The following is a 24,856-nucleotide window of genomic DNA, read 5'->3' as shown; positions in this document are numbered from 1 at the left end:
AAGCAGATGGTGTAAAATATGTTAAAGCAAAGTAATATAAGTGGCCTAATGAGGCCACACATTCCTGCTGCCATGAATTCCTGAAGATATGTTTATCTTAAAGAGAGGTCAATGCTTTAATCTTTTAAGCGAGACGAAGATAAGAAAGGATATGCAGTGCTGCTTTATATCTAGTAGCATGTGGAATAGATGTTGAATATAATATGGATTTTGGTAATGAGTCTGGTTTCACTGGTTTGGAAATGGTTATATAAAAAGACTTAAAAGTAGGCATGACAGCTGTTACTGAAACCTTCTGAAATCATTTAAATAGATTAGAGTCCTAGTGTTCTGTTCTCTAAAAGGTAGGAAATGATTTCTTGATTGCATCATGCTATTAGTGGTATTTAGGCTTGGTTCAATTATCTTCTCAGAAGTTACTTAAAGCAATTGTTCACAGGTCAACAGTGTTTGATGACTGTTGGGGACAATTTCCTCCAAAATAGCTGCCTTCATTCTTTTTGTTGAGCTGTGTTAATTATAGGGAGTCTGGCAAGCATGCCGTTTGCTCTTGATATCTGAACAGGAACTGGCTAGCTTGCATCTATATCCTAAGTTTATTTTTGGATGCCTCTTTATATCAGGAAAGATGCAGTGTTAGTTGGCGCACAGCAAAAAGAATGAAGCAATTACTTTCGGATCTCACTGAGTTTTTCTGGACCTTTGTTTAAAGCTTGATTGGAAACAGGGGAGTTGCCCCGTGAGGGACTGTCTCCTCATGCTTGTATGCCAGCAGGTGGCATTTTTCTTGTGTGAAAAGTGGATCCTCTGGTATCTTTAGTTCTGTTATCTGTGTAAGAAATGTGTCAAAGAGCAAGTATTAAAGCACTTTATGAAAAGATGTAGAAAATGAATTCTAACACGTTCCATGCATGATGTTGTAAAATGCAACAAAATTATTTGAATTTGTGAATTTTGATTTAATATCTTCCATAACATAAATTTGAGAAACATCCTTTTTCCACCTTTTGGGAGAAAGAGTAGAAGCATGAACAGGAATGGTAGCTGAAAAGCTAAGACATACATAGATTCTTCTGTCAATATTTGCTCTAATAGGCAGTAAAACAAATAGTATGGATATAGAACTTCTATGTCCTTGATGCATCTTCTTAATAACTAATGGCCTAGGAATATATATAAATTTTGTGTCAGAAGGTGATTATTGAGATCATTTAAACATGGATGTATAAATTTAGGTAACTTGGAATTTTGAAAATATATAAAATATTCTGTATGGAGGTCTTAGGCCTAGTAGCAGAGCCATTCTCAGTGAAACCTGCACTGCTGTCTTTAACAGCAATGTTGTATTTTGATGCTGCTGTACTTCAAAACCTCGTTGATCATTTTTGCTTAGGTTTGACTGAGTTTTATTTTTGGTGTTCTTTCTCTGTATTTCATTCAATTAACTTGATTGTCAAATTGTAAACTTGCTGCATAAGCTGCTTGGAATTTCCCCTACCTTTTTATTTTTGCTATGTATTTTGAGAATAAAGATCTTGGCCTGACAAAGTCCTTCTCCCTGAGAAGGGTGACTGTACCATTTAGTTTTAATAACTTGCTAGTGTCATATCTAGTGTGAAAATCTGTGAGTTGATACTGCGGAAGTTAGCAGAGTTACGTTGATAACTGATAGATTAGATTTGGACCCTTAATGTTTGTCAGTGATGGTACTTGCTACTCCTGTTGATTTGTGGTCCTAGGAATGGAAAAAGCAGTCTGAGAACTCAAGTACATTTTAAAATAAAAAGCCTGTAGGATATATTGAAGATACTGCCACTACAATAAATGTATTTATGTTCTGTAAAATTAGTTCCCACTGAAGATCTTAGCATGATATATACATTTTAGTTTTACTAGAAAAGGGTGTTGTTTACTGTCTCCTCTGTTTAACAGGCTATTGGAGAGGAAAGTTCAAACACTGCAGTTGATTTCCAAGTATCCAGCAAGAATCTGTACAACATGGATCTGAATCAGAGAGTGAGAGAGAAGATGCCCCTCACAGGCAAGAGCTTGGAAACTGCCACTGGTTTTACTAACAAAGAGCTTTTGCCTCTGGATGCTTCGGATATCAACCAAAATGAAAATGAAAACACAAGAACTTGGACTGGACCTCAGACAGTAGAAGAAGATGCACAAAATGCAAACCTTGCTATCACAATGCAGCTGGATCCCACTGGAAAAGTAAAGTTTTTAAAAAAGAGAAAAGAAAAGTAGATATAGAATCATTATATTAAATTATATATATATATATATATATAAAAGAACTTTCTACAGAAATTGACACTGGCTGACTGCCATGTATGCTATTTGATTATAAATGTCAGATGTAGATATGGTAAATCACATCTAAACACAGACATTTACAGACAAAGCAGGAGTCGATTTATGTCTTAAAGGTAGCCATCTCCCTGAGAGGGCAAGGTTTGGGGGATATAAAAATCTGCTCACTTCTCACGTCAGTAGATCCTGATGAACTGCAGTTGGGCGGTTGGTCTTGCTGAAATGAGGCTTTTCTTCCCCTTCCCTGTTAACCTCTGCAGATCCGTGGGTGTAAGAGGGAGGGAGACACATAGCTAGAAACAAGGGCTGCGAAGCCAAGGGAGGAATTTCTGCAAATGCTTGACATTCTAGTACTCACACAAGGTCACACAGTTCAGCTCACAAACTAGTCTGTGATGCTGCACAGTTTTTCCTAATGACAGTCCCTATGATGTGTGTTTATATTCCTTCCATGCAGTGATTTATCAAGGAGTTCCTAAGAGACCTGTTGTTTCTTAGATTTTTTTTTTAAGTTTTCCTTTTCACATTTCCTTTCCTTTTTTTTTTTTTAAGTCTTGACATATTGTCAGACATCTGTGGTGAGTGAGTCAGAGAGACCTAATTCATTCCCCTAATTTTAAGGGTGTAACTGATGTCCCTAAATTAAGACTTTGTAGTAGACTTTGCTGATTATGTAGATGAAAACAGGAACCTTACATATGTCAGCGTGATCTCTGATGCATTGAATTTTCAATACTTTATGTAAGGAATCTGCCTTAATTGTGCTATTAGATTTGCTATAAGGTACAGTGACCTGAGGTCAGGCTTCCCATCTCGGTGTTGTGAACTGGTGCTGCTTTTTTTTCTGTCAGGATCAAGTGATTTTAATGGAAAAGAGCTGCCCAGTGTCTGTGGAGGGAAGTTCCACAGTCCCAAATTCAGTCAAAAACTTGTACGAGAGGACTATCACTATCGCAAAAGGCAATTCAAGTCTAGGTAAGGTAGCTAATGTTAATGTTTTTGTAACCTCTTCAGGAATATCTCATTCTATTTATACCTTGTGTTTCCTGTTTTGAAAGAAGTGATTGAATATTTAATGGGGATAGCCTGAGAAAATGTTAATATCTGATTCTTTGCAGCCTTTGGTCTATTGAGCTCTGATAATGGATCCAAACGACACCACGTTCATCAGAGAAGTGAAGTGTCTCAATGAGATTTTCTTTTTGTTTTCTTTCCATAAAGAAAAATAGTTCAGTCACTCCTAAATGTTAACAGTATATTTTAATACACTATTTTGTATTGTGTATAAGTTTATGTAGTGCAGTGAAAAAAAATGATATAGCTGAGGAGTTATATGTTGAAACATGACAAAACTTTGATCGAAGGGTTGCGCATTTGGCTTGCAAATAGATGTAAATAGCAAGAGATCCTGCTTTCTGTGTCTATTGCAAAGGATCTAAACAAGATGCTTGCTTAATTGCTACCAAATTTATATCCCTGAGTGCTCCACTAGTTATGAAAATCAGATCATTGATTCCCTTAATGGACAATGTCTTTAGCTCAGGTGCTTGGCTTGCTTGGCTAAGTACCGTCTTTACTGCCCTCACTGTCAGGATGCAGAGAAAGCAGGACACAATGCAGGCTCAGGCATTTGGATTTTGTTAAAACAATTTTGTTAGTAATAACCTCTTAGTTAAGCAGAGCTCTGCATTTCCTATATGGCTGTGAGTGTTGTAAATGCAGTGAGCATGCAAAGAACATTTCATGACACACGTAACAGTGAAGCATACAAATACAAGCCTGGGATGGGATGAGAACTGTCAGACATTAGAAGCATGAAAAGCGAGAATAGCCTCTCATTGTGTATCCATGTTATGGATGTGATTTATGCTTTCTCCTGGGTTTTGCCTGTAGACTTTTTCTTCCAGCCCCTGCTCTGGCTTGCTGTGTTGCCTGGGCACAGTGACCAGTTTACACACATGGCTGCACTGCTTTAAACTTCCATTTTTACAAAAGGAGCTAAATCAAGAGCTGTGAATGAAGTTGAAAGCTGCAGCTGCATCAATTATTTCCGTTGAGAACTGGCTTTTTTTTTTCCTTTTAAATGACATCACTCATAGCTTGTAATAGCTCTCCAAATCTAGCCATAGCTGGAGCTGTATGCTTTTGTGTGTAATTCAGAAAAGCAAGAGCACTGAGCACACACATGAAAGAGCTGCTATAGGATTTCTGGTAACGAGATCTCATTTGAAAGGTTCATGTGAATGTAAATACGAGGCATCCATCCTGCAAGAGCCCCTACAGTTTCTGTATGTGCTGTGTTCAGCATGGTAACTCCACTAACCCACGAGTCAGAAGACAGGCAGTGTATCTCTATTGTATTCTTTCTGTAATAGTGGGAGATAAATCAGGGGCTGATACACGTCTGATATGCCCATATTTAAATGATATGAAATGCAACTAGCCTAACCACAGCTGAATTTAGGAAATCCTAAATACAAATCTCCAATGTTCAATAATTCCATAATCTTTGATCTCTTTGGTATTAATTGCCATTAGGATGGTGGGTTTGCGTTCTTTCCAAAATGTTAAACAATCACTTCCACATACTGAAATAGACAGGTATATTCCTGTGTCTAAGAAGATTATTATACAGCTCCTTGCTAGTCAGGGCCACCTTCTTTTTATAGCTAGACAGGTATGCTGATCCCCACTGCAAATGGATGTGGGGAGACAAGACCAGTAGAAGCTCTGTAGTTTCAGGAAGGAGTCCTAAAAAGCACAAGTGAATATTAGTGTTGTTTTTTTCTTTTTATTAGTGTATTTTGTCTTCTTTCAGACAGATGTAGAGGCAGATGTTTGTATGCCTGGCTGAGTTTGTGTTCCCTGGGGTCTAGAGCTGTTTTCTAAAACCTACTCAGTCAGTTCACAGACTGTCTCCCAAAGTATACGTCTATAGAGAAATCCGCTCACTCTTTGCTTTTGTAGCCATGTATGTGTATAAATGGTTGGATTTTTTTTTTTTGTAGTTATTGCCCTGGAAGCTCTTGCTATGAGTAGCTATTGTTTTGGAATCTTCCTCCTTCCGTTCACAGCCTGGGAAACATGGTAGATGTTTGCAGATACACAACTGTGCTAGGTTAGCAGGGTTTGCTAACTTGATGTTTGCTTGCAAAACCAGGAGAACAAAATAGGCTTGTCATTGACCCTTTGTCCAGGAAATCTTGCTCTATAAAGAACTCTTCCTTGAGCTGCTTGTTGTTCCTAAGGGGCAGCTTCTGCGTTTGTCTTTCCACAGCAAATCTGCTATCCCTGCAGGTATCTTTCCCATGTCTGGCTTAGGAAAGAACACTTTTTCCTAGAGCTGTTACCAATGTTCATTTCACCAGTGAAATGTAACCCATCGTGATGTAACAGTGAGAACTCATGCATGCAAGAAAATTCAAAAAAACATGTGAAGCCCTATAGTAAGAGTAAGTTAGATCCTGAAGCAGGATCGTGGGGGTGGGAGAAGGAGCAAGCTTTTCTGTCTCATTTCCCTCCAGAGAAAAGAGTGTGTAATTAAGTGATGTATAAGTCTAGAGAAGCAGTGCACTGCAGTGCAGCAGGTAGGCCTGTCCCATAGCAGCAGGAGTATTCTGTATGCTTTAGTAGTGCGAGGGCTCTGGCAGAGGCCGGGATGTACTTCTGGCCTGCCACGGTCGGCGGGAAGGCAGCGCTGTCCCTCGTGGAGTCTGATTCATCCTCCAGCCTCAGCCATCCCTCTTTTCTTTGCAAATGGTACCTCCACAAAGCACAGCAAAATGTGAAACATGAACTGAGGGAAACGTACAGGAGAGAGATGAATTTAACGGCTTTTAGAATGAATTTTATTATCCATTTGCTCTTTCTTTTTTATTTTCCTTTTTTTTTCCCCTCTTTATTTGCGCCCCACTTTCTTTTTTGGTCATAAGTTTGATATATGAGACGACACAAGGCAATTATATTGTTTTTGTGCTTTGTAACTCCTGTCTCCTGTTGGAAAGAAGGAAGTGCAAGGAAAACATGAGCAGTGCATTGGTTGGCTAGCTTTTACCTTCCTTTAATCAGGATTTACATTCTATCTTTTGGGACTCAGACCAGTAGCATGTGTTTTGACCTTTATAAAGGTGATTAACTGTTGTCTGTTGCATGCCTGTTTCGCTATAGGGATGACAGTAAGTTCTAATAAAGATGGCTCTGGAATGATAGTCCGCAGCGTCATCCACGGAGGCTCAATAAGTCGTGATGGACGGATTGGTGTGGGGGACTGTATCCTGTCCATTAATGAGGAATCAACCTCTAACTTAACCAATGCACAAGCCCGAGCTATGCTAAGGAGGCATTCACTCATTGGACCAGACATAAAGTAGGTAAAACTAGAATATGAATTAGTGTATGAAAAGGCTAATAACTGAAAATTGTGTGTAAATATCCTAAATTAGAATTTTGTTTCTTTTACAATGTGAATTCATCTCTAAATTACAGCTTGCTATGGATAATTCATCTTCAGATTACAGTTTCTTGGGTTTGAAAGATAAAATCATGTGTGTAAGAGGCTTTGGATGTTTTTAAAAAAAACGTTGTTGGTTATCATCTGCTGTCTTGATTAGCTTTATTGCACACATAGGATGACTCTGAGCATGTAATATAGGTTTGATTGGATTTTTAATTTTTTTTCAAAATTGTGCTGTTTGATCCAGCATTTTCATTGTTAAAAGAGTTGCAGACAAAGTTCTGCATTCACGGTCAGACTCTTCCTAAAGAAAGTAAGATACATTTGTGTTTCTGAAACATGAACTGTCCTGGCCATTGCACAAATGATTTTATATGATAGATCTCTTTCTAATGGATTTTGCTTTTGACTGCCAGACAGAAAGTATGACACATGATATTAATGCAGAAAAATAATGTTTACTAAATTTTCAGTACATCTGTGAGAAACAGTAAACCAGTCTGTTTTGTGAAGTCACTTCCAAGTTTTTGTTAGCACATATAAGGAGCTGTTATTCTAGTACATAAATATCTGTTCTTTGGAGTACTCCTTAAAACTTGCATCTTTTAACAGAACACTTGAAAAATCCATTTGCTTGGTTTAAATTTCTTTTCAAGTTTCTTTCAACTTACAGAATTTTAACTTTTCTTTAAAGTGATTTTTTTTTCTAACTGCTGTGGTTGTAGAGTAATCCCTACTAACATGCACACCATCTAGAAATGGTATTTCCTAAGCAAGTTCATAAGACAGGATTCTAGGCCCGTAAATGCAGGATTTACAGCTCAGAGAAACTGTTAACTGTTTTTCTGAAATCCATATTGACATAGATTGAGTCAGGTCTGCTCGTGGTATTGCCAGAACTGCCTGTACAGGTTGCCTGTAGTTATTTAGGAGGGTGGCTTTGAAAAAGAGCGATTCAGCCCAAGTGGCAGGCAATCATGCATTTTGTATCCATTAAATGGGCTGTGCAGCATTTCCTTTTTCCCCTCAAGCTGTTCAAGTTTTGGACAGATCTCACTTTAGCCATGCAAGGGCAGATCTCACTTTAGAGAACAGCCATGCAAGGAATCTTCACCAAGGGCAGCAGGTTTAATTGTCTGCCACACAGCTGTCTTGTACTTAGGATTTAATGCAAGCTTTTTAAAATGATGGGATATGCTCATGTAATGAATTACATTACCGACAATGCTCTCACAAATATGAGTGAGCCGGGGATGATAAAACATGAAACTGAATATTATTCTGCTCTTTCAAAGTGTATTACAATTCCCACTGCGAGAACTGAAATCAAATTGGTATGTACGCGTGGATGTGCGTGTATGTCTGCCTAGATACACAAATGCCAGAGCACCATTTTTCTGTGAGGACTCTTTATTAATGCCAATGTTATGCAATCAAGCCCAGATGTATTTATTGTTTGTGCTTATCCTTTTATAGCTGCTACAATTTATGCTATGTGAATAGGAGTTTTGTTTTGTAGTCATAGTCATCTTCTAGATTGGTCTGGAAGACCAAAATCTCATTTAAGACAGGAGTATTCACTTATCCTGGAAAAATGCATCACTTTTTTGAGAGGTCTTGCAGGAAAAATTCTGACAAGGATTTGGCTTTCACTGTATATTTTTCGGAGCATTCCTCTTATAGGTATTCAAAAGGAATCCAGCTTCTTCATTTCAAATAAACGAAAGACCAAGCCCTCCATAGCTTCCAAATATTGCAAGAGTAAGGATGGATTTTTATTTTCCTGCACAGCTTTGGTAAAAAGCTATTCTGTGAATATAGGTGAGGTTCTCTTTAATTTGTACTTTCAAGAGCAGGTCAAGATCCCAGAAATATATCATGATACAAATGTCTGGGGAAATGTCCTGTATCATATGTTTGGAGATACAGGGTATAGGAGTACTGTTATTATTCCTATTTGCTCAGAGGGCTAAAATATAAACCTCCTACTGCAAAGCTAATATGGTACAGCACCATGCGGGAAGTTTCAGTGATTTCATGATTTGCCTTTCAAACGAAGCAAAAAATGAGTCTCTGCAGTGTTATCCTGGAAAAAAAGGAGTGTACAACCTCTCAAATGTGGCTGCCATGATTATTGTTCCTCTTTATCCATACAGGGCTTCAAGAACTGCCTAGTTTTTTGGGGTACTAGAGTAATGTTAATTTATTCAGTGGCAAACATTTTTTGAGAAAACATCAAGCTGTTTTTAATTGATACATAAGATAACTGTTTTATTTTATTTAAGAAAGTTTTATTACTTCAAGCTATCTGAGTTCCAGATTTATGTATTTACTTTTTCCCCCCTTTGTATGTGGAAACCAGATGTGTGGCCTTACCAGAACACATTCTGTTTCATTTCTCTCCCCACCTTGCCAGGAGTTCTTATGTTTCTGCAATAACAGCAAGGGGTTTGCGCTCAGCAGCAGCTGCTTGTAGCATCTGCAGGGTAATTACTGAGCTGAATCAGAATTCACCTGCCCTCACCTAAAGTGTGGGGATGAATTCCTGATCAAGAAGTAGAGTATTCACTGCAGTTCCATTTTTGCTTGCTTCTTAATAATCACTGCTGTAGACACTAATAAAGTGCAATGCTTTCTGAGAGATATGTAGACAGAGTGGAGGTGGAATAGGAGACAAAAAAAAAGGAGAAAAGGAGAAAGCAAAAAAAAAGAGAAGCATCTCACACTTTTAACTACATAAGTATGCCTTGTGCATTCAGCATGAGACATTGACATTTGTTAACACCATTGTAAAAAGATGCTGCATCATATGCTTCACATTCTAGATCTTCTCCAGCACCTGCTGATGATCAGGCCCTCTTTTATGTGTGAGTATTGGTGATTCAAACACTCGTTATGGCTCTGTGTTGCAAGTTGTCTGTAAAACCATTTCATGCTTTTATGACATCCATAATGTCAGGGATATATCCAGATATAGGTACATATTCTGGCTGTGTTTGCGTACATGTGGATGTAAAAATATGTTTGTGTGTGTATGTATGTTTATGTTTCTATAAATCCATATGGCTTTAAAACTGAAGATTGGAGCATGCTTCCTAAAACTGGAGTGAAATCACCTCTATTTTAAAAGAAAATTATATTTTAAATTTAGTCTATGTTAGCCATCTCAAATGTGCTCAGAGCACGTGTGCATGTGTTTAGGGCTCACTGCAAGAATTGGCATGAGTATGATGTACTGATATATCTGGATTAATCTCAGTGTCATATTTTCTGTGGCACTTACTTATATTTTACTTTGGTCACATATGTAAAGCATAATTGTTAATGACAGTAACTTGTCCTGAAGGTTTTACACATTTTGTTATGTGGTTTGTTGGTGTTTCGAGGTTTTTCGTGTGGCTGTTCAGTCGAGCATGTGGTAAATGTTCCTCTGCATGCAGTGTTGTGTTTACAAGATGTTTTCACATGTGCACCGTTTGGTGTTTCCATCGTCACTGCTTTCATTGCTAGTGCGCCTCTTCGTGAGGGGGGAGGGATGGTTGCTTCTCTCAAAAAAATAAAAAGCACTTTCTCCTTAAAGCTGAACAGCTGTGAAAGAGCAGAAGTGATCAATCTTTGCATATACTTTCCCTTGAAGTTGTTGGATCTTAGCTTCTCTTGCAGATAAGAAATGCGCCTTAGTAGTAAAGCAGTCATTTACTTGTTTCCTCTGTTTTCTGTCTTCCCCCTCTTTTTTTCTGGCATTCGCTTCTCTAATTCTTTCTTTCCTGTGCCATTTTAAAGATGATACTGGTCTGGATGCCTGGGTTGCAATAGGTCAGCAGAGGTCCTTACTTGGTGGCAGCCCCAAAGCACCTCATGGTTATGGTCTTGCAACCAAGGTCCAGCTGGAGTACCCAGCTAGGCAGGGTATCTTCAGACCTTGCTGAGTCTTCCAAGAAGTGAACTAGAAGAGACAAATTTTTAGTTGTGAGGATCTTATCCACCTGCTAGAAAAATAACAAATTCTCGGCACATGCAAATCCAAGAGCGCTAGTACAATCTGATCTTGCTGTATCTCACAGAGGCAACCTAATGAATGGAGGAGAAGGAGAGACAGCCAATCGGCAAAGATGGATTTCTATCAAATATGCTTCCTCCAACTGATTTTCAGCAAATAGATTTGTGTATTCGTCTTCATTTTGGTAATAATTTGCAAAGGAGAGAGTGGAGGGTGTTTCTGATTGACTGTCACATCAATACTATGGCTTAGGTAATCAGAGCAGCTGGGGAAACCTTTCTGGTTAACTGAACTTGGCAAATTAGCAGGCAAGAAACAGAAGAACTCCTACACAGAATACACCTTTTCCTGCATTCAATCCATGTAATCCTGGATTATATTTGTGAAATAGATGAAGCGTTATTGAAATTTATTTGCAGATAAGAGCACACAGCTGAGATATATGGAATGTTTATTTGCTGAAAATTAGACAGATATATAGGTAAGACACTAAAATAGAAAAAAAAATGTAATTCTTAGAGGAGCTGAAATTTAATAGCTCCCAGTGATACAATCTAAATGTGAATCCATCTGTGGAAATTAATTAGGTAATTCAGTTTTAGATGGCCAGTTTTAAAATGGCAGAGCAAATTGCTTTCCTGTGGACTGCACAACACATACCTCTAAGAGAGTTGTGGGGAGGTATTAGCAAGTATCATGTAAGGATCTTTGAGAGCATCCTTTGAGCCTTACCTTTCGAATACCCTCATATAATGTCAGTTATTCGCTGATATAATTAATCTACAAGGTATCCCAGATGCTGGAGAGCATATGCTCTCTCTCCCTTATTAGCTGATTCCTCATGCTAACATTGCATGGGGATATGGAGTGAGAGATAAGGACTGCTACTCTCCTTGGACCCTGAGATCTAGCAAGATGATTTGCCTTGTGTTCCCTGAACAAAAGGACTAGGCGAGAGCTGAAATGTGCTGCACACTCTACCATCAGCAATCACTCTCTGATGTTTTCATCTGGGATGAATCTTGAGCCTCAGTGCATCTGTTTCCTGTCCAAGACCCTGCTATTCTCCATTGTGTGTTACAAACAAAAGCTTTTAGCTACAGCTGAGCATAAAGGAGATGGTCCAAATGTTCCAGCCAACAGAAACATTGCTTGCAGTTCTAGTGTCTTTACTGCCATTGACTTTCAGGGGAAAATGTATTATTTCCTGCTTATTTTTATGGAGTGAAAATTGATGAATTTGAGGGATAGGTGGATGTAACTGGATGAATGATGCATTTTTTTCACTGAAATGCAGTTTGCAGATTTTGTGGCTTTTATAATGGCAAGAATCTTATGAGTTTACTAGATGGAACATCTGTAGCAGCATTTGTCCCCATGAGAGTTTTATGAGCATAATACAGCACATTAAACACTAATGGAATTGGAGATAGCTGATGAGCAGTTGCAGTCACTTTCAAAAACTGAAGAACTTTTCAAAGATTACTTTTAAAATAGTCATTTCCATTGTATCCCCCCTTGGTAGTCTCAGTTTCACTGTTTAGGCTTGGTAGAGGCGGTCTTTTATGTTGTTGTGTATTATTTGGTTCTGGCATGTCTTCAGGAAAGACAGATAAAAATCAGAGACTTTGTGTTGACTACTCATGTTACCTATAGAACACTTCAGGATGGAAGGACTTTGAATGCATGACATTGTTGTACTTGAAAAAAGCAGGCCAAGGCAGAGGAGGAAATAGACTCTAAGGTAGAGAAAAAGCAGGTGATAGTATGTAGTACATCTGTTACAGATAGTGGCACCCTATTGCACTTTTCAAGATAGAGTGACTATGAGGAGGTAGGATATAGGTTTTTCTTTTTTTTTTTAAATAAAGATTCCTCATTCCTTATTCTCCTTCCTTCTCTCAATCTCCCTGTGCTATCTCTCTTTCTGGTGTTCAACCCTCCTCGAGTTGTGCCAGGGCTTCCAGAGTCTGCACCTCGTTTGGCCAGTGTAATATGACAGTCTGAGTTCCCCAAGCTGTCTGGAAGTGTGCAATGATGTGGTAGGAAGGATCTGAGTGCAGGCAGGGGGATTGCTCCCTGCGGCTTAGTTTTTGTGCTCTAATATGTCTGTGTGTCCAAGCCCATGAAGTTTTTTCCACCAAAACCAAAGATGGATCCCAAATTTCTGTAGAATCCACAAAATCTTCTACACACTAACTTCCAAAAGCAGTTTCAGACAGCATGTAGAGTGCACACCTCCCAAATCCTTCAGTGTTTGTCTGCATGAGGTATCTCTTGCTTTAAACATACCTTTTAGCAAGACTGTCTCAATTGTACTTCGTCACTGTCCAAAAATCATTTGCTTTAAATGTAGTGGTAAACCCTAAGTAGTGTGCTGTTCAGCTACCTAATTTGAACCTAGATACTTTTTTCTGTCAATGTCACACGGTTTGTATATAATTTCATATTCCCAATATATCAGCAAGATGTCCTTGAAGTTAGTGGCTGTATGAAGTAGTCTTTAGTGGCTTCCATATAGCCATTCCTCACACTCACCAAAGACAGGACCAGCAGTCTGATGTGACTTTTAATCATCTTTTACTCTTTGCAGTATTACTTATGTGGCAGCAGAAAATTTAGAAGAGTACCGAGCCGGCTTAGGACAACAGACAGAGGGGTCTGTGCCGCTTGATGTGTTTTCTTCACATACGGTCAGGTGAGTCAAAAGACTTTTACCCCCATGTGAGTCTCCATGGTTCAATTTTTCCCAATAGTGTCAAACTTTGTATTGTTCTACTCAAGCAAATAAGGTTGGCTTACAAGATTCAGAAAATGAACGATCCTCTTTAGCAGCCATCACAATAAAAAGTTGATGAGAATTCTTTTTTTTTTTTTTTAGCTTTGGCTAGCAAAGACTTTATTTCTTTTACTTGCTCTATGTTCTATGAAAAAAGTAGGCTGCTTGCAGGTATTTTTTATTTCTTCTCAACTTTTTTTTCTGAAAACAGCAATGTCAAAACAGTAAGAAAAATTACTGGTATGATACACTAGCATAAAAGAACGGTGACAACAGAAAATAATTGTTCTAATCAAACAAGAAGTTAGACCATGGAAATTTTGTAAGAGTGAAGCTGTCTGATCTATGCATGACCAGCATTCTCAATACTTGCAACATTAGAGTTCAGTATTGGTCATCTCTTCAGAATGTATCTGCAGAGAATGAACTATGCCATTCTTTTCCTTTGATTTCAAAAATTCAATTTCAAACTATAAGCCAGGATATTCAAAGTGACTAATAATTCCACCCCTTCCCCCCAGCTTTTTTTTCCCCAGTTTTATAATCTGGTCTTTGACCTCTTTAATAAAGAGACTTGATTTTAAGGGAATACACATGGTGGCTTCTGATAATTCTTTCTAAATATCTAAAGATAGTCTCCACAAATGCTAGCTATTTTTGAGGACAGCTGGTTTTATTCCTTCCATTTTGGAAACAATAAGCAGAATATTTGGTTTTTTTATGCTTTAAGTGTCACTTGATAAAAACTTAATTACTGATACAAGTGAAAGGGGAATTTACAAATACATCATGTCTACTGGACGTGTTGTAAGTCTGCTACTTGACTGCTGACTGTAGATGGTTTGCAGTTGTGTTCTAAAATTGTTTTTGCAGCATAAAGGGAATACTGAAAGGCAAGTATTGGTCTAACATATTTTAAATGCTTAAAATTACTTTCAAACTGGGTTTCAGCTTTGTTGGGTAAAAGAGCTCTTTTAACTAATATGTATTTTTGCATCTTCTGGAAGATTGTTGGGTTGTTTCATTCATATTGTAACTGCAATTTACAGGTAATGTACAAGTTCTGACGCTAGTAATGTGGTACAATACATGAAATTTTACTGTGAAATCTATTGATTATGGACATTTTTAAAATGTACTGCATCTTCCTGTTTTTTAGCAGGGAAATTCCAGAACTTCCAGAACGTGAAGAGGGGGAGGGAGAAGAAAGTGAACTTCAAAATGCAGCTTTCAGTAACTGGAATCAGCCCAGAAAGTAAGTGCGGATCCGATGATTATATAATATCTCTAGAAATTCAAAAAATGGTGAAAAACTTGATATAGTTCAAAATAAATAAGAAAACAACAGAAATACTGCATTTAGATGTGTCATTCATTGCAAGAGTAATTCTGTGTTGCTGTTATTGACTTTGGCCAAATCCCTGCAATTTGTTGATTGCCTTGGTAATTTATACACTAGACCTATGGGACCCCATAGGAAAAGAAAAAGAGAATGATTCAAAGTTTTAATTAGAAGCCAGATAAAATGAAGGGCAGTAGATACAAGTACAGACCCAGTGAATAACTACCAAAGAGAGACAAATAAACATCGAAGGAAGAGTTATCTGTGAATGGATTTTTTAGAAAAATGTGCAGGTAGGTGGGTCTTCAGAAGGCAGAGCAGAGAGGATGTTATTAAAATCATACTAGGTTTTCACTTATTCCTGTTTTTGCTGTGGCAGGGTTGAACTTTGGAGAGAGCCCAGCAAATCGCTGGGGATCAGCATCGTTGGTGGGCGAGGGATGGGGAGCCGCCTGAGTAACGGGGAAGTGATGAGAGGCATCTTTATCAAACACATCCTGGAAGACAGCCCAGCGGGCAAAAATGGCACACTGAAAACTGGAGACCGAATTGTGGAGGTATTGGCTCACTTCCTTTTGCTTCCAAAGCCCCTCACACCTTAGGAGTTGTGAAGATGGGTGCTCGGTCTTGCTTTGCTCGATGACGCCTGTGTGGTTGCTCCAGCTGGCAGCACTTGAGCCATACAGTGGTACCATCTGCTGAGTCAGTCTTGCATGCAGACAGCTTTAAGTTCAATATATGTTCTGCTGTTGTATAGGTGGCTCATTGTATGTACAGGAGTCTACTCAGACTGTGGTTCTATCTGTCTCTTTTAAAGGCAGAATGTTTAGGAAAAAAGCTTATTTTGGTGAAGCCAAGAAGCTCTACCAGTGCATGCTGGATAGCAACAAAAATGGTCAGAGATTGGGAAACCAAGCAAAGAAATGCTAAGCTTATCTGTCTTTTAAATCTAGCATACTTTGTGTAGGAATTCAAGATCCCTACAATTCAAGATTCATCTTTCTTTTTCCTGCTGACATGAGATACATGAATTTTAAAAGGAAGAATTTGCAGAGAAGCTGGGAGCATGTATCCATGCCTGAGGATACAGAAAACCTCCAGAGAGATTCCTAGAGAGAAATTTGTTCCGATTTCTCATTTCCTATTTAGCCAGTTCTATGATTTTACAGTGACTTTTGTCTTCCTTGTTCAGATAAATTGTTGAATGAGCATGCTAAAAGCCATTTATATTTCTGGAGATGATTTTCAGTAAGTTGGGCATTACCCATCTTCATCACTGGGCTGCCAGGAACTTCTCCCTCCTGAGGGTTGTTAGCTGACTCCACCAGTGCAAATGTATTGAGACAGATGGTGGACACTGTGGCTCTTCCTTTAAAAGAAAGTGAGCCTGTTTTAGACCAAGGCTTTAGAACTGAGGTACAGTATCCAAATATAAGACCTCGAAGTAGTACATAAATATGAGCAGTGCTTTCTGGGGCAGGATGGAAGAGCTTCCAGTACATAACAAATTTGGAGATAGAATTTTGCTCAATGGCCACAAAGTAAAAAAAAAATATTACTTAAAACTGAATATCAGAATTCTTATGAATGCGGTGGTCATCTCTGTTAACAAAGTGCTTGCAGAAGTGAAAGTGGGTGAGCAAATTTCATAATTACTAGTGAGTGTTTCTGAATGGATGGTGTCAGTTCCTCAAGTTGTGCCATACCTAGGCTTTCCTTTCTGTTAGTACACATAATATTTCAGACAGGGGAGGTCTCATAACTGTAACATTACTCTTCGTATTCTAGGTTTCAAATACTCTCTTTCACATCATTTTCTTTCTCTCCTTATTTTTTACATTGGATGGTTAAGTCTAAGATAGAATTATGCAGTTAAAGAGATAGAGGTAATCCTCATTATATAACTTCCTGTGCAAGAATTGCCACTAACAAGTAACCTGTGTTAGCTTGTAGCTTTTTTTGTGGTCACTGTGAGAATGCTTTACTTATGCTAACCTCACCATAACATGATTCTCACCTGGAGAGCAAGAGAAAGTATTTTACACACAAATACGTAGGAAGACACAGAGTCAACCAGTGAAACATCTGTTCTTAGCCATCCTTTGTAAATGCTTTCTTTAAGAGATAAGGCTTTTCAGCTCTAAAAAATTAAATTACTTGGAAAAAAAGCCGAACAGCTAAAGTTAGTTCTCATTATAAAGACTAATTTATTATTAAAAAAAAGTTGTTTATTATAAAAAAGAAAAAATATTGTGTACTAACATTATACCCCAAAATGAAAGATCCTCCAGTCAGTTTCAGTCTTCTAGATCTCACCAAATGCTGAAGTTACTCTGAGAAAGCATTGACTTGAGCAGTGTTTGGCAAATGCTGTCACTCTGTTCATATAGTTTTATCCTCTGTATCCCACTGGCTGTGGGCAAATGAGTGGAGCTCGATCCAAGAAGGTTGAATAACCTGTTTTTAAATCCATTGGGAATATTTAAAACCTGAAATATGTGGTTTGGGGCAGGGAGTCACCCCAGCTCCTGTAGGAATAAAAGGGTAGGAATAAAAGGGCTGTTTGAAGTCCTCTCAGCGCTCTTGGAAATCTCATCCCTGTACATGCAGACTTTGCTCCTCCTCAGGCCAAGTCAGGTCAGAAGCCACTGACCATGGTGATGTGGGCTTAAGTTTCTGTAGAAGCTCCCAGATCAAAATCTCAAAGCTGATTCGTGAGATACTGTTAGCTTCTTGTGATGATAAGATGAGGCCTTCCAATTACAGGTGGATGGAATTGACCTCAGAGATGCCAGCCATGAACAAGCTGTGGAAGCCATACGGAAGGCAGGCAACCCTGTAGTCTTTATGGTACAAAGCATTATAAGCAGACCAAGGGTAAGCATAAAAAATATGAAGAGAGATACACTATGTAGTAGTAGATAAAATAAATGTTCAAGGTGGTGGTGTTTGGGAATGGGATATTTAATCCTGAAACTTCCGTCTCAGCTATTCTAGGAACAAAGATTTGATTTAAGTATTATTTCCATTTAGAATGAAATCGATTTGGAATTGGAATTACCCTCCAGCACGCCGTCCTCAAACTATTTTGAAAAGCCTCAAGAATGATAATTTGTTGGGGGGCAGAGTAGGAGTCTAACTAAAATCAACTCTTAGCGATTGACAGCATGTCTGAGGAGCGCATGCAGAAATACAACATCTGTTAAAATATTCATTGGACATTAATGAAAGGACATAGAAGTACACGGAAGTTTTCCGTCACTAAGCTGCATGGACATTGCAGACACAAGCTAATGGGCTTTATTAGAGTTGCTTGCATCACATGAAACTAAACTTCCTCATTGTAGAGTCTGTGTAAGCTGCATGTTTATTTACTAGTTGTCTCATAACTCTTGTTCCCCAGCCAGAATCTCTTTATAGCTGTTCTTCAGCTTCTGCTCCCTCTGGGCAGAAACCCACTAACCCATTTTATCGTCAGTCATCTGAGGTAAAGTTGCATGAAAAACATCTGTTGAATGTTGGGTTTTGATACTTGAGATGCTGAAATGGCTTTTGCGTTTGCTGTGAGGTGAACAAAATTGGCATTGCTGAATAATCAGGAGACTGTTTGGGATGTGAAAGATGCCATTACTTTATCACAGTTATTTTTTCTCACTTAGAGAATGCTCCTTTGCTATTTTTAATTACATTTTGTTCTCCATTTTTTTTCACTTATTAAGCTTGTTGATTGTTTCTTAATTGTTTATTAACAAACTTTTATTTCTCTGTAAGCAGAAGCATTGCAAATGCTCTTACTGTACACATGCTTTATGTTGTGATCTTTGTGAACAGCATTATTTTATTGTCTTCATTTTCTGATATTTGCATCGGTACTTTATAATAAGACTTTTAAGGGAGTTTCCTGCCTCCATGCATGTGCAGTCAACCAGACAGCTAGCTGCCTGCAAACAGGAGCTGCATTAGTATGGTACTGATCTGTGTTTAGTAAGGCAGTCATTTTCAAGTGACATGTTTCTATTTAGTCAGATTTTCTTTCATTCTTTCCCTCTTTCCCCCCCCTCTTTCCCCCCTCCCTTTCCCCCCTCCTTTTCCCCCCTCCTTTTCCCCCCTCCCTTTCCCCCCTCCCTTTCCCCCCTCTCTTTCCCCCCTCTCTTTCCCCCCTCTCTTTCCCCCCTCTCTTTCCCCCCTCTCTTTCCCCCCTCTCTCCCCCCTCTCTTTCCCCCCTCTCTTTCCCTCCTCCTTTCATTCTTTTCTTCCCATCTTTATTCTTTTTCTTTCTTTTCCCTCTCCATTCAGGCTCCTTAGGTAAAGGGGGCCTCAGCATACAGCAGAATGGCCAGGATAATGCAGATGGGCTGTGTTGCCATGATAAAATAATTCAGTAGTTTTTGCTTGCAAGCAGTTACCCAGCAAAGCTGTGTTTCATTCTGATACTGCCCTGTTTATTTCTAAGTAAGAATGAATTTGTTACTGGGGTTATGGTGTCAGACAATCTGTAGAGCTACAGCATTATGCTTTGCAAATGCTTGCTTGCTTCTGGTACCTGAACATCCTGAATGCATCTGTGAAAAATACAACATTAAAAAAAAATTAAAAATAAATAAAAAAAATCCTTTTTTTTTTTTGCTTTACAAAGATCATAAGAAAAAAAAACACTTTAGTTTGTTTTGCTTGTCCTAGTTTGTGCAAGAAAACATGCTTCGTGTGTACTGAATAAAATATACCTGTGTCAGTGGACTGAAGTGCACTGTAGTTTATGATGTTAAGCAGTCCCAATTAATACAATGTAGTTGCATGGGTAGAAATTTGGGCTAGCAGTTGTCTCTTATGTGCTGTGACATCCTGTCAAAACATAAAAGATTTTGAAGTACTGTGGGCTGAGCTGTTTTCTGTTTTACTAGGACTTCACTGTTTATATGCAAAATGTTTGTGATGCTTTTTTTATTTGCATAACATTTTATCAAGTTACAGTTTAACATTTTATGCAGATGGCAAATGTGGTGGTTAAAGTGTAATAGGACCATTTTACTCTTAAATTACTTTTCGCAAGACGGTCTTTATACAAGACGTTGAATGTGAATTGCATGCGTAAGTAGAAAATCTCCTTGTATAGGGAAGACTTTGCCTGTTGCCTTTGAGTGACTTGTCAGTGAAGAAATCTTGCTTGTTAATAACTCTACAGCTCTACAGCTTTAGTTCCTCAGTACTTAAGATGCTGAAGAACCAATACCTGGTTATCAAATTAAATAATTACATTTTTTTTTATTTTGCAAATTTGCCAAAACTTCTATTTTCAGGAATGCATATAAGTAAATAAATAAATAAAAATAAACAGCAATATATATCTGGCTTATGTTAGCATGATCTAAATTTATTAGTTAATGTAGCAAGCCTTTTTTGTTCCTTTCTCCTTATTAGGCTTATTCCAGCAGCACTAAGAGACAGTACAGCAAAAAGAGCAAAGAGAGAATCATACAATAGCCAGAAGGGCACACCCTTTATAGAAATTATTTTTAACCATTCTTTTGACAGCCTTTCCAATTTACTATGCAGTATCAGAGTTCTTCCATCTTTCTTTCAGGTAAACAAGTTTGTTCAAAACAAATCTGATCCTAAAACAGAGTGCATTACAAAAACTGCGTAAGGAATATGAAAGTTCAAATTCCATCTTTTTCTTTTTTCCTAAATATTAAAAGCCTTTTGGTGTTTGGTGTACACAATAGTATTAAGCAAGTACCTTGTACTGTTTAAGGAGCAGAGAGTTTTATTAAACTATAAACTATATACACATGCTTTGTGTTGCATTATCACTAAGAAATAGGTTTATTTTCTAACTACACAGTTTTGTAGTTATTAATAAGAAGATTTAAGAGGGATCCATGTGCTGAAGTACATTGACAAAATTTTGCAAATATCACAACAGTTAAATTTTCTGTTGTTCAGACTACTGAATTCTGGACTTTATGGTTGGTGGGCTAGGACAGGTATGAAGGTCAGTGCTTTACTCTGCTCTAGAGCCACAGAGCAAATGCACATTTGACTGTGTTTCCATGTCTGTAGCAAAGTGCATGAAGGGATCTTTTTTGTTTAGCACAGACTGCAAAATAAGTGTGGTTTGCTTCGTGAGTCACAAAGGTTTAATCTGAAGTTTTTGCTTAGTTTCTATTATGTTTTCCTTTTAGAGCCCCTCCCTGGCTTTCCTGCAGAGCAATCTTTTCTGCAGGCCAGCTATCTTCAGCAGCACTAACCCATTTGCTGATGCTTCTCAGTTCAACACTAACAAGGTTTGATGACGACAGACTGTCTGCTTTTGACTCACCAAACATGCGCTTCTTTGCAATTTGTGTCTTTCTGTGCTTTCTTCTTTTTTTTTTTTTTTTTTTTTGAACCAAATTTGGATAAAATACTCTGCTGATGAGGATGAAAAGTCTGTGTAGTGAATTTAAAAGACACAGATCATACACCATCATAGAAAAGTTTTGAAGAAGGTAAAAATTCCAGCTACACTAATCATATGCACTCAGACTGAACTAATCAGAACTATTAAAGGGGTAATTTGCTCAATTACAAAATCAGTCTCTGTGGTGTCTGTTAAAATATCCACCTGAGCCTAAATGATCTCTCATCAGTGTGAGATGTTTTCCTGCTGTGTATTTCTTTTCTTTTTATTTGGTTAGGACTTTCCAGCTGATCACTATTATGTTGCATGGGGGAAAAGAAAAAGTTGACAGTTTTCGTTTTATGATGACTCATGAACGGGATGCTGGTATCTTTAGAAATCTGAAAAAAATGTAATTTTTTTTTTGTGGTTAATGCTTACTGCATGTTATTCATATTGGGAAATGGACCTTTAATGCAATTATGAATAACGGCTGAATTCTTATGTGCATGCATTTCTGACTGAATACAAAAGCTTCTAGCTGCTTGTATGTCTCTGGAGTGATTGTGCCCTCTCTCGTTTTTCCTATGTTGCATAATGTCAGATGTCTCAAATGTATAAAGAACATTTATGACATGTGCTGCATAGTCCTATATATGTTTTTGAATTCTTATCCATATTTTTTACAGTTCTAAGGAAAGAGAATAACGTAAAAGGGTAACATAAGTTGTAATATAAATGATAACTTCTGTATTGTTGAAAGTATTTCTGGAAACAATTCACGTATTTATACAGACAACCTAATGCTCTTTGTAGTTTCTCCATAATTATGTTTTCCAAAAATTCAGACAAGAATGGCCTTTTGCCTTCTCTCCCACTTCTTCTGCAGGAGTGGACTAAGATTTATATATATACATTAAGATATTCCAGTGAATCACAGTTCTTAATAATTCCTTGAATAAATGAAATTAGTAAAATGAATATAATTTAAACTGTTATTTGTTAGCACTATATTATTGCCAAAAGTACTGTAATATATGGATTGCTGTTTTCTGTTACTGTAGGAGGTATCGAATCCAAGTAGGGTTACCTTCCGTTGTTCCCCAACTAACCCTTTTGCTCCCACACCATTCAAGGTTTGTCTTGATTCCAGGGAGTGGGTCATACCCTGTGTGTGCTGTGTGCTTGTACATGGTGTGTGATGCCTTCCAAAATACTGCTCCTTCTCCCACATGTAACTCCTGTGCTGAAAGTGGAACTGCTCCAAACTTGCTGCCGTTTTTAAATATTTCCCTGTCTGTGACCAGAGTGAGCCTGGCAGCCAATGGATTCCCATAATATGGGATATTATGTCATGGCACATTGGAAGTATTTGATAAGTTGAAACGGTGTACTTCTTTTTTCTGAGCATGGCCCAATTCAGAGAGGAAAAGTCTTATGTGTGTGTAAAGAGAGGGTGCCGACCGCTGCTGCGGGAGGCGCAGACCTCACAGACCGACTTCTGGGTGCAGAACGTGGTCCCAGATGTCTGGCTTGTACAGTGAAACTCTTCCTTTGCTTCTCACAAAAGAGCCTTGCCTTTACTTTCATTTCAGCTTTTCTTTAAACATCAAACAGGCAAATCTATGTGTGTTTGGGCAGAGATGTAGAAGGAAGCTTTTTTTCCATCAATAAAATTTTGCTGACCATAATTCATAAAGAATTATCTATCAGGACATAGCTATATGTCCACGCCTTACAGAAATCCAGACTTTGAGTAATGTATTGATTTTGAATTTAAAACACATAAACTAAGTTCTATTCCCCGCATTTATTTCCTTATTTTTCTTCTGTGCATTGTGTAGCTCTGAGTTAAACCTCTAGGAAGCAATCTGGTAAACTGTTGCATATCTAGAAGTAACTCACCCTTTCTCACCTCTTTGAGGTGGTGTTCTGACATTTCTCTGAGTTGGATACATGCATTTTTGGCAGTGAAAAGGTGTTTTGAACTGTGTTTTAGTCCTACTCAGATTCTGATGGGCAAAAATGTTTTTTTTTTTTGCTGTAATTCTGCTGCCTCAGCTGAGATTTATATAAAATGCATCCTGTAACTATTAACATATTTTAGAATATAATTTGCATAAACTGTAAAATAATTCTTATGTGCAAATTCAGTCATATAAGGAATCTCAACTGAGTGCTGTGACCCAGAGATTTGAAGCGCAGACTGACAAGCTTGAGACAACAATGCAAGAATTCGTATGACGCTTACATGGCATTTCTAATGCAAGATATTGCCTTGGGTGTCATTTTAACACTTCCCTTGGAGTTTTGCATTTATGGACTTCTTAGTGAATTTCCTAGAGGAAATTTTTGAATGAGAAAAATCTTTTCCATCCAAAAGCAGAAACTGATATGGGACACTTGCATTTTCTTTGAATCTTTGGGGTATACCGAGATGAAGGTAGCTCATTTCCCCTAAGAGGAGGGAACTTTCCAAAATCTCAGTATCACTTAATTGGTAGGTTTCTGGTTCTCTCAAAAGCTTCACTTGGAAGCTACACTGACCTGCAGCCCAGCTTTGAAGTCCTCCGGGGTGCATGTTGTTACCCGTTTTACTGTTGTCTTGGGAAAAGAAACTGACACAGTGATTCTGGCTCCCAGAGATGCCCTCTAAGGTGCTGTGTTCAAACTTACGCCAACTGAGGTACTGAAAACTGAAATGATGACAAAACAGCCAGGAATACCTGAAAATCCTAGTCCTTGAAAGAAATGTTTCTGTTTTTCACTTAAGTGTCATGTAGTTTACATCAACAGTTGATTTGCCAAGTACCCAATTCTCTTGGGCATGAATAAATTTCAGAATGATGATATTCAGGCATGAGTTTCTCGCCTGTATGTTTATCCTTGTTCACAATGCTGACCAAGCCAAAATAATACAAATCAATGGCATTTAGTCAAATCCTTCTTCCAAGTCATGGTCCCTCAGTATTCCTCATGAAACTGCGCTGAGTGGAGGCAACTATTCTGTTGCAATATTCATATAGGTTTATATTTTGGGCTTTTTGTGAACATGAATAAATTAGACATATCGAGACCAAATGTCTTTTTGTCCTTTATGGCTGAATCTGTATATTTATGTGATATCCCCCACGCAGCTTATAGAAAACCAGTAAACAAGACTGGAAAAGTATTATTGCTGTGGTTTTTTTCAGTTATCTATTTTGTTTTATATTTAAATTTTCTTTGAGTTGATACTTCAATATTTTTACTTGACTGGAGGAGTTTTTTAAATTTCTAGTTCTTTTCTTTCCCCTTTCCTTCTACATGGCTTCCAAAGTATCTCACAGAAAGAAATTATATTTGCTGGCTTTTGAAAGTAAAACAAAATTCTTCTGTAAATATGATACTAAATAAAAATTACTTGAGCCTTCATATGGGATGTTTTCTGAGATACAAAGTGGCACATAAAACTTTCCTGAATTGGGCTTTCATTGTCAGTTCTGTTTACTTCAAAGTATACTTTGGAGTGAAATGGTCTTTTACCTTGGCTAGTGTTTGTTTCCATCTTTGATCTCTTGCAGCCTTTCTGTGCCATGTTTTTC

At 38.0% G+C, this 24,856-nt stretch overlaps 1 protein-coding gene across 6 annotated transcripts in view; it reads left to right on the top strand.

The window, feature by feature from the left end:
• The window catches only part of MPDZ (multiple PDZ domain crumbs cell polarity complex component), an 83,484-nt gene that overhangs the window by 38,497 nt on the left and 20,131 nt on the right, over positions 1-24,856 (top strand). The window contains exons 19-29 of one of the 6 annotated variants that reach the window (XM_088533140.1): positions 1,933-2,220; positions 3,171-3,294; positions 6,487-6,685; positions 9,598-9,639; positions 13,366-13,470; positions 14,711-14,806; positions 15,273-15,450; positions 17,660-17,770; positions 18,297-18,380; positions 21,076-21,177; positions 22,337-22,408. In XM_088533140.1, the coding sequence (XP_088389266.1) occupies positions 1,933-2,220; positions 3,171-3,294; positions 6,487-6,685; positions 9,598-9,639; positions 13,366-13,470; positions 14,711-14,806; positions 15,273-15,450; positions 17,660-17,770; positions 18,297-18,380; positions 21,076-21,177; positions 22,337-22,408 (1,401 nt within the window). The remainder of the gene's footprint in view (positions 1-1,932; positions 2,221-3,170; positions 3,295-6,486; positions 6,686-9,597; positions 9,640-13,365; positions 13,471-14,710; positions 14,807-15,272; positions 15,451-17,659; positions 17,771-18,296; positions 18,381-21,075; positions 21,178-22,336; positions 22,409-24,856) is intronic. The other 5 variants (XM_088533141.1, XM_088533142.1, XM_088533143.1 and 2 more) reach the window with 5 other exon arrangements.

Source organism: Tinamus guttatus, unplaced genomic scaffold (genome assembly GCF_059628265.1).
Source record: "Tinamus guttatus ecotype Peru unplaced genomic scaffold, ASM5962826v1 Tinamus_guttatus_pri_ptg000483l, whole genome shotgun sequence".
NCBI lineage: Eukaryota > Metazoa > Chordata > Aves > Tinamiformes > Tinamidae > Tinamus > Tinamus guttatus.
Note: the sequence above shows the minus strand (reverse complement) of the source record. Positions and strands in the feature narration are given on the sequence as shown.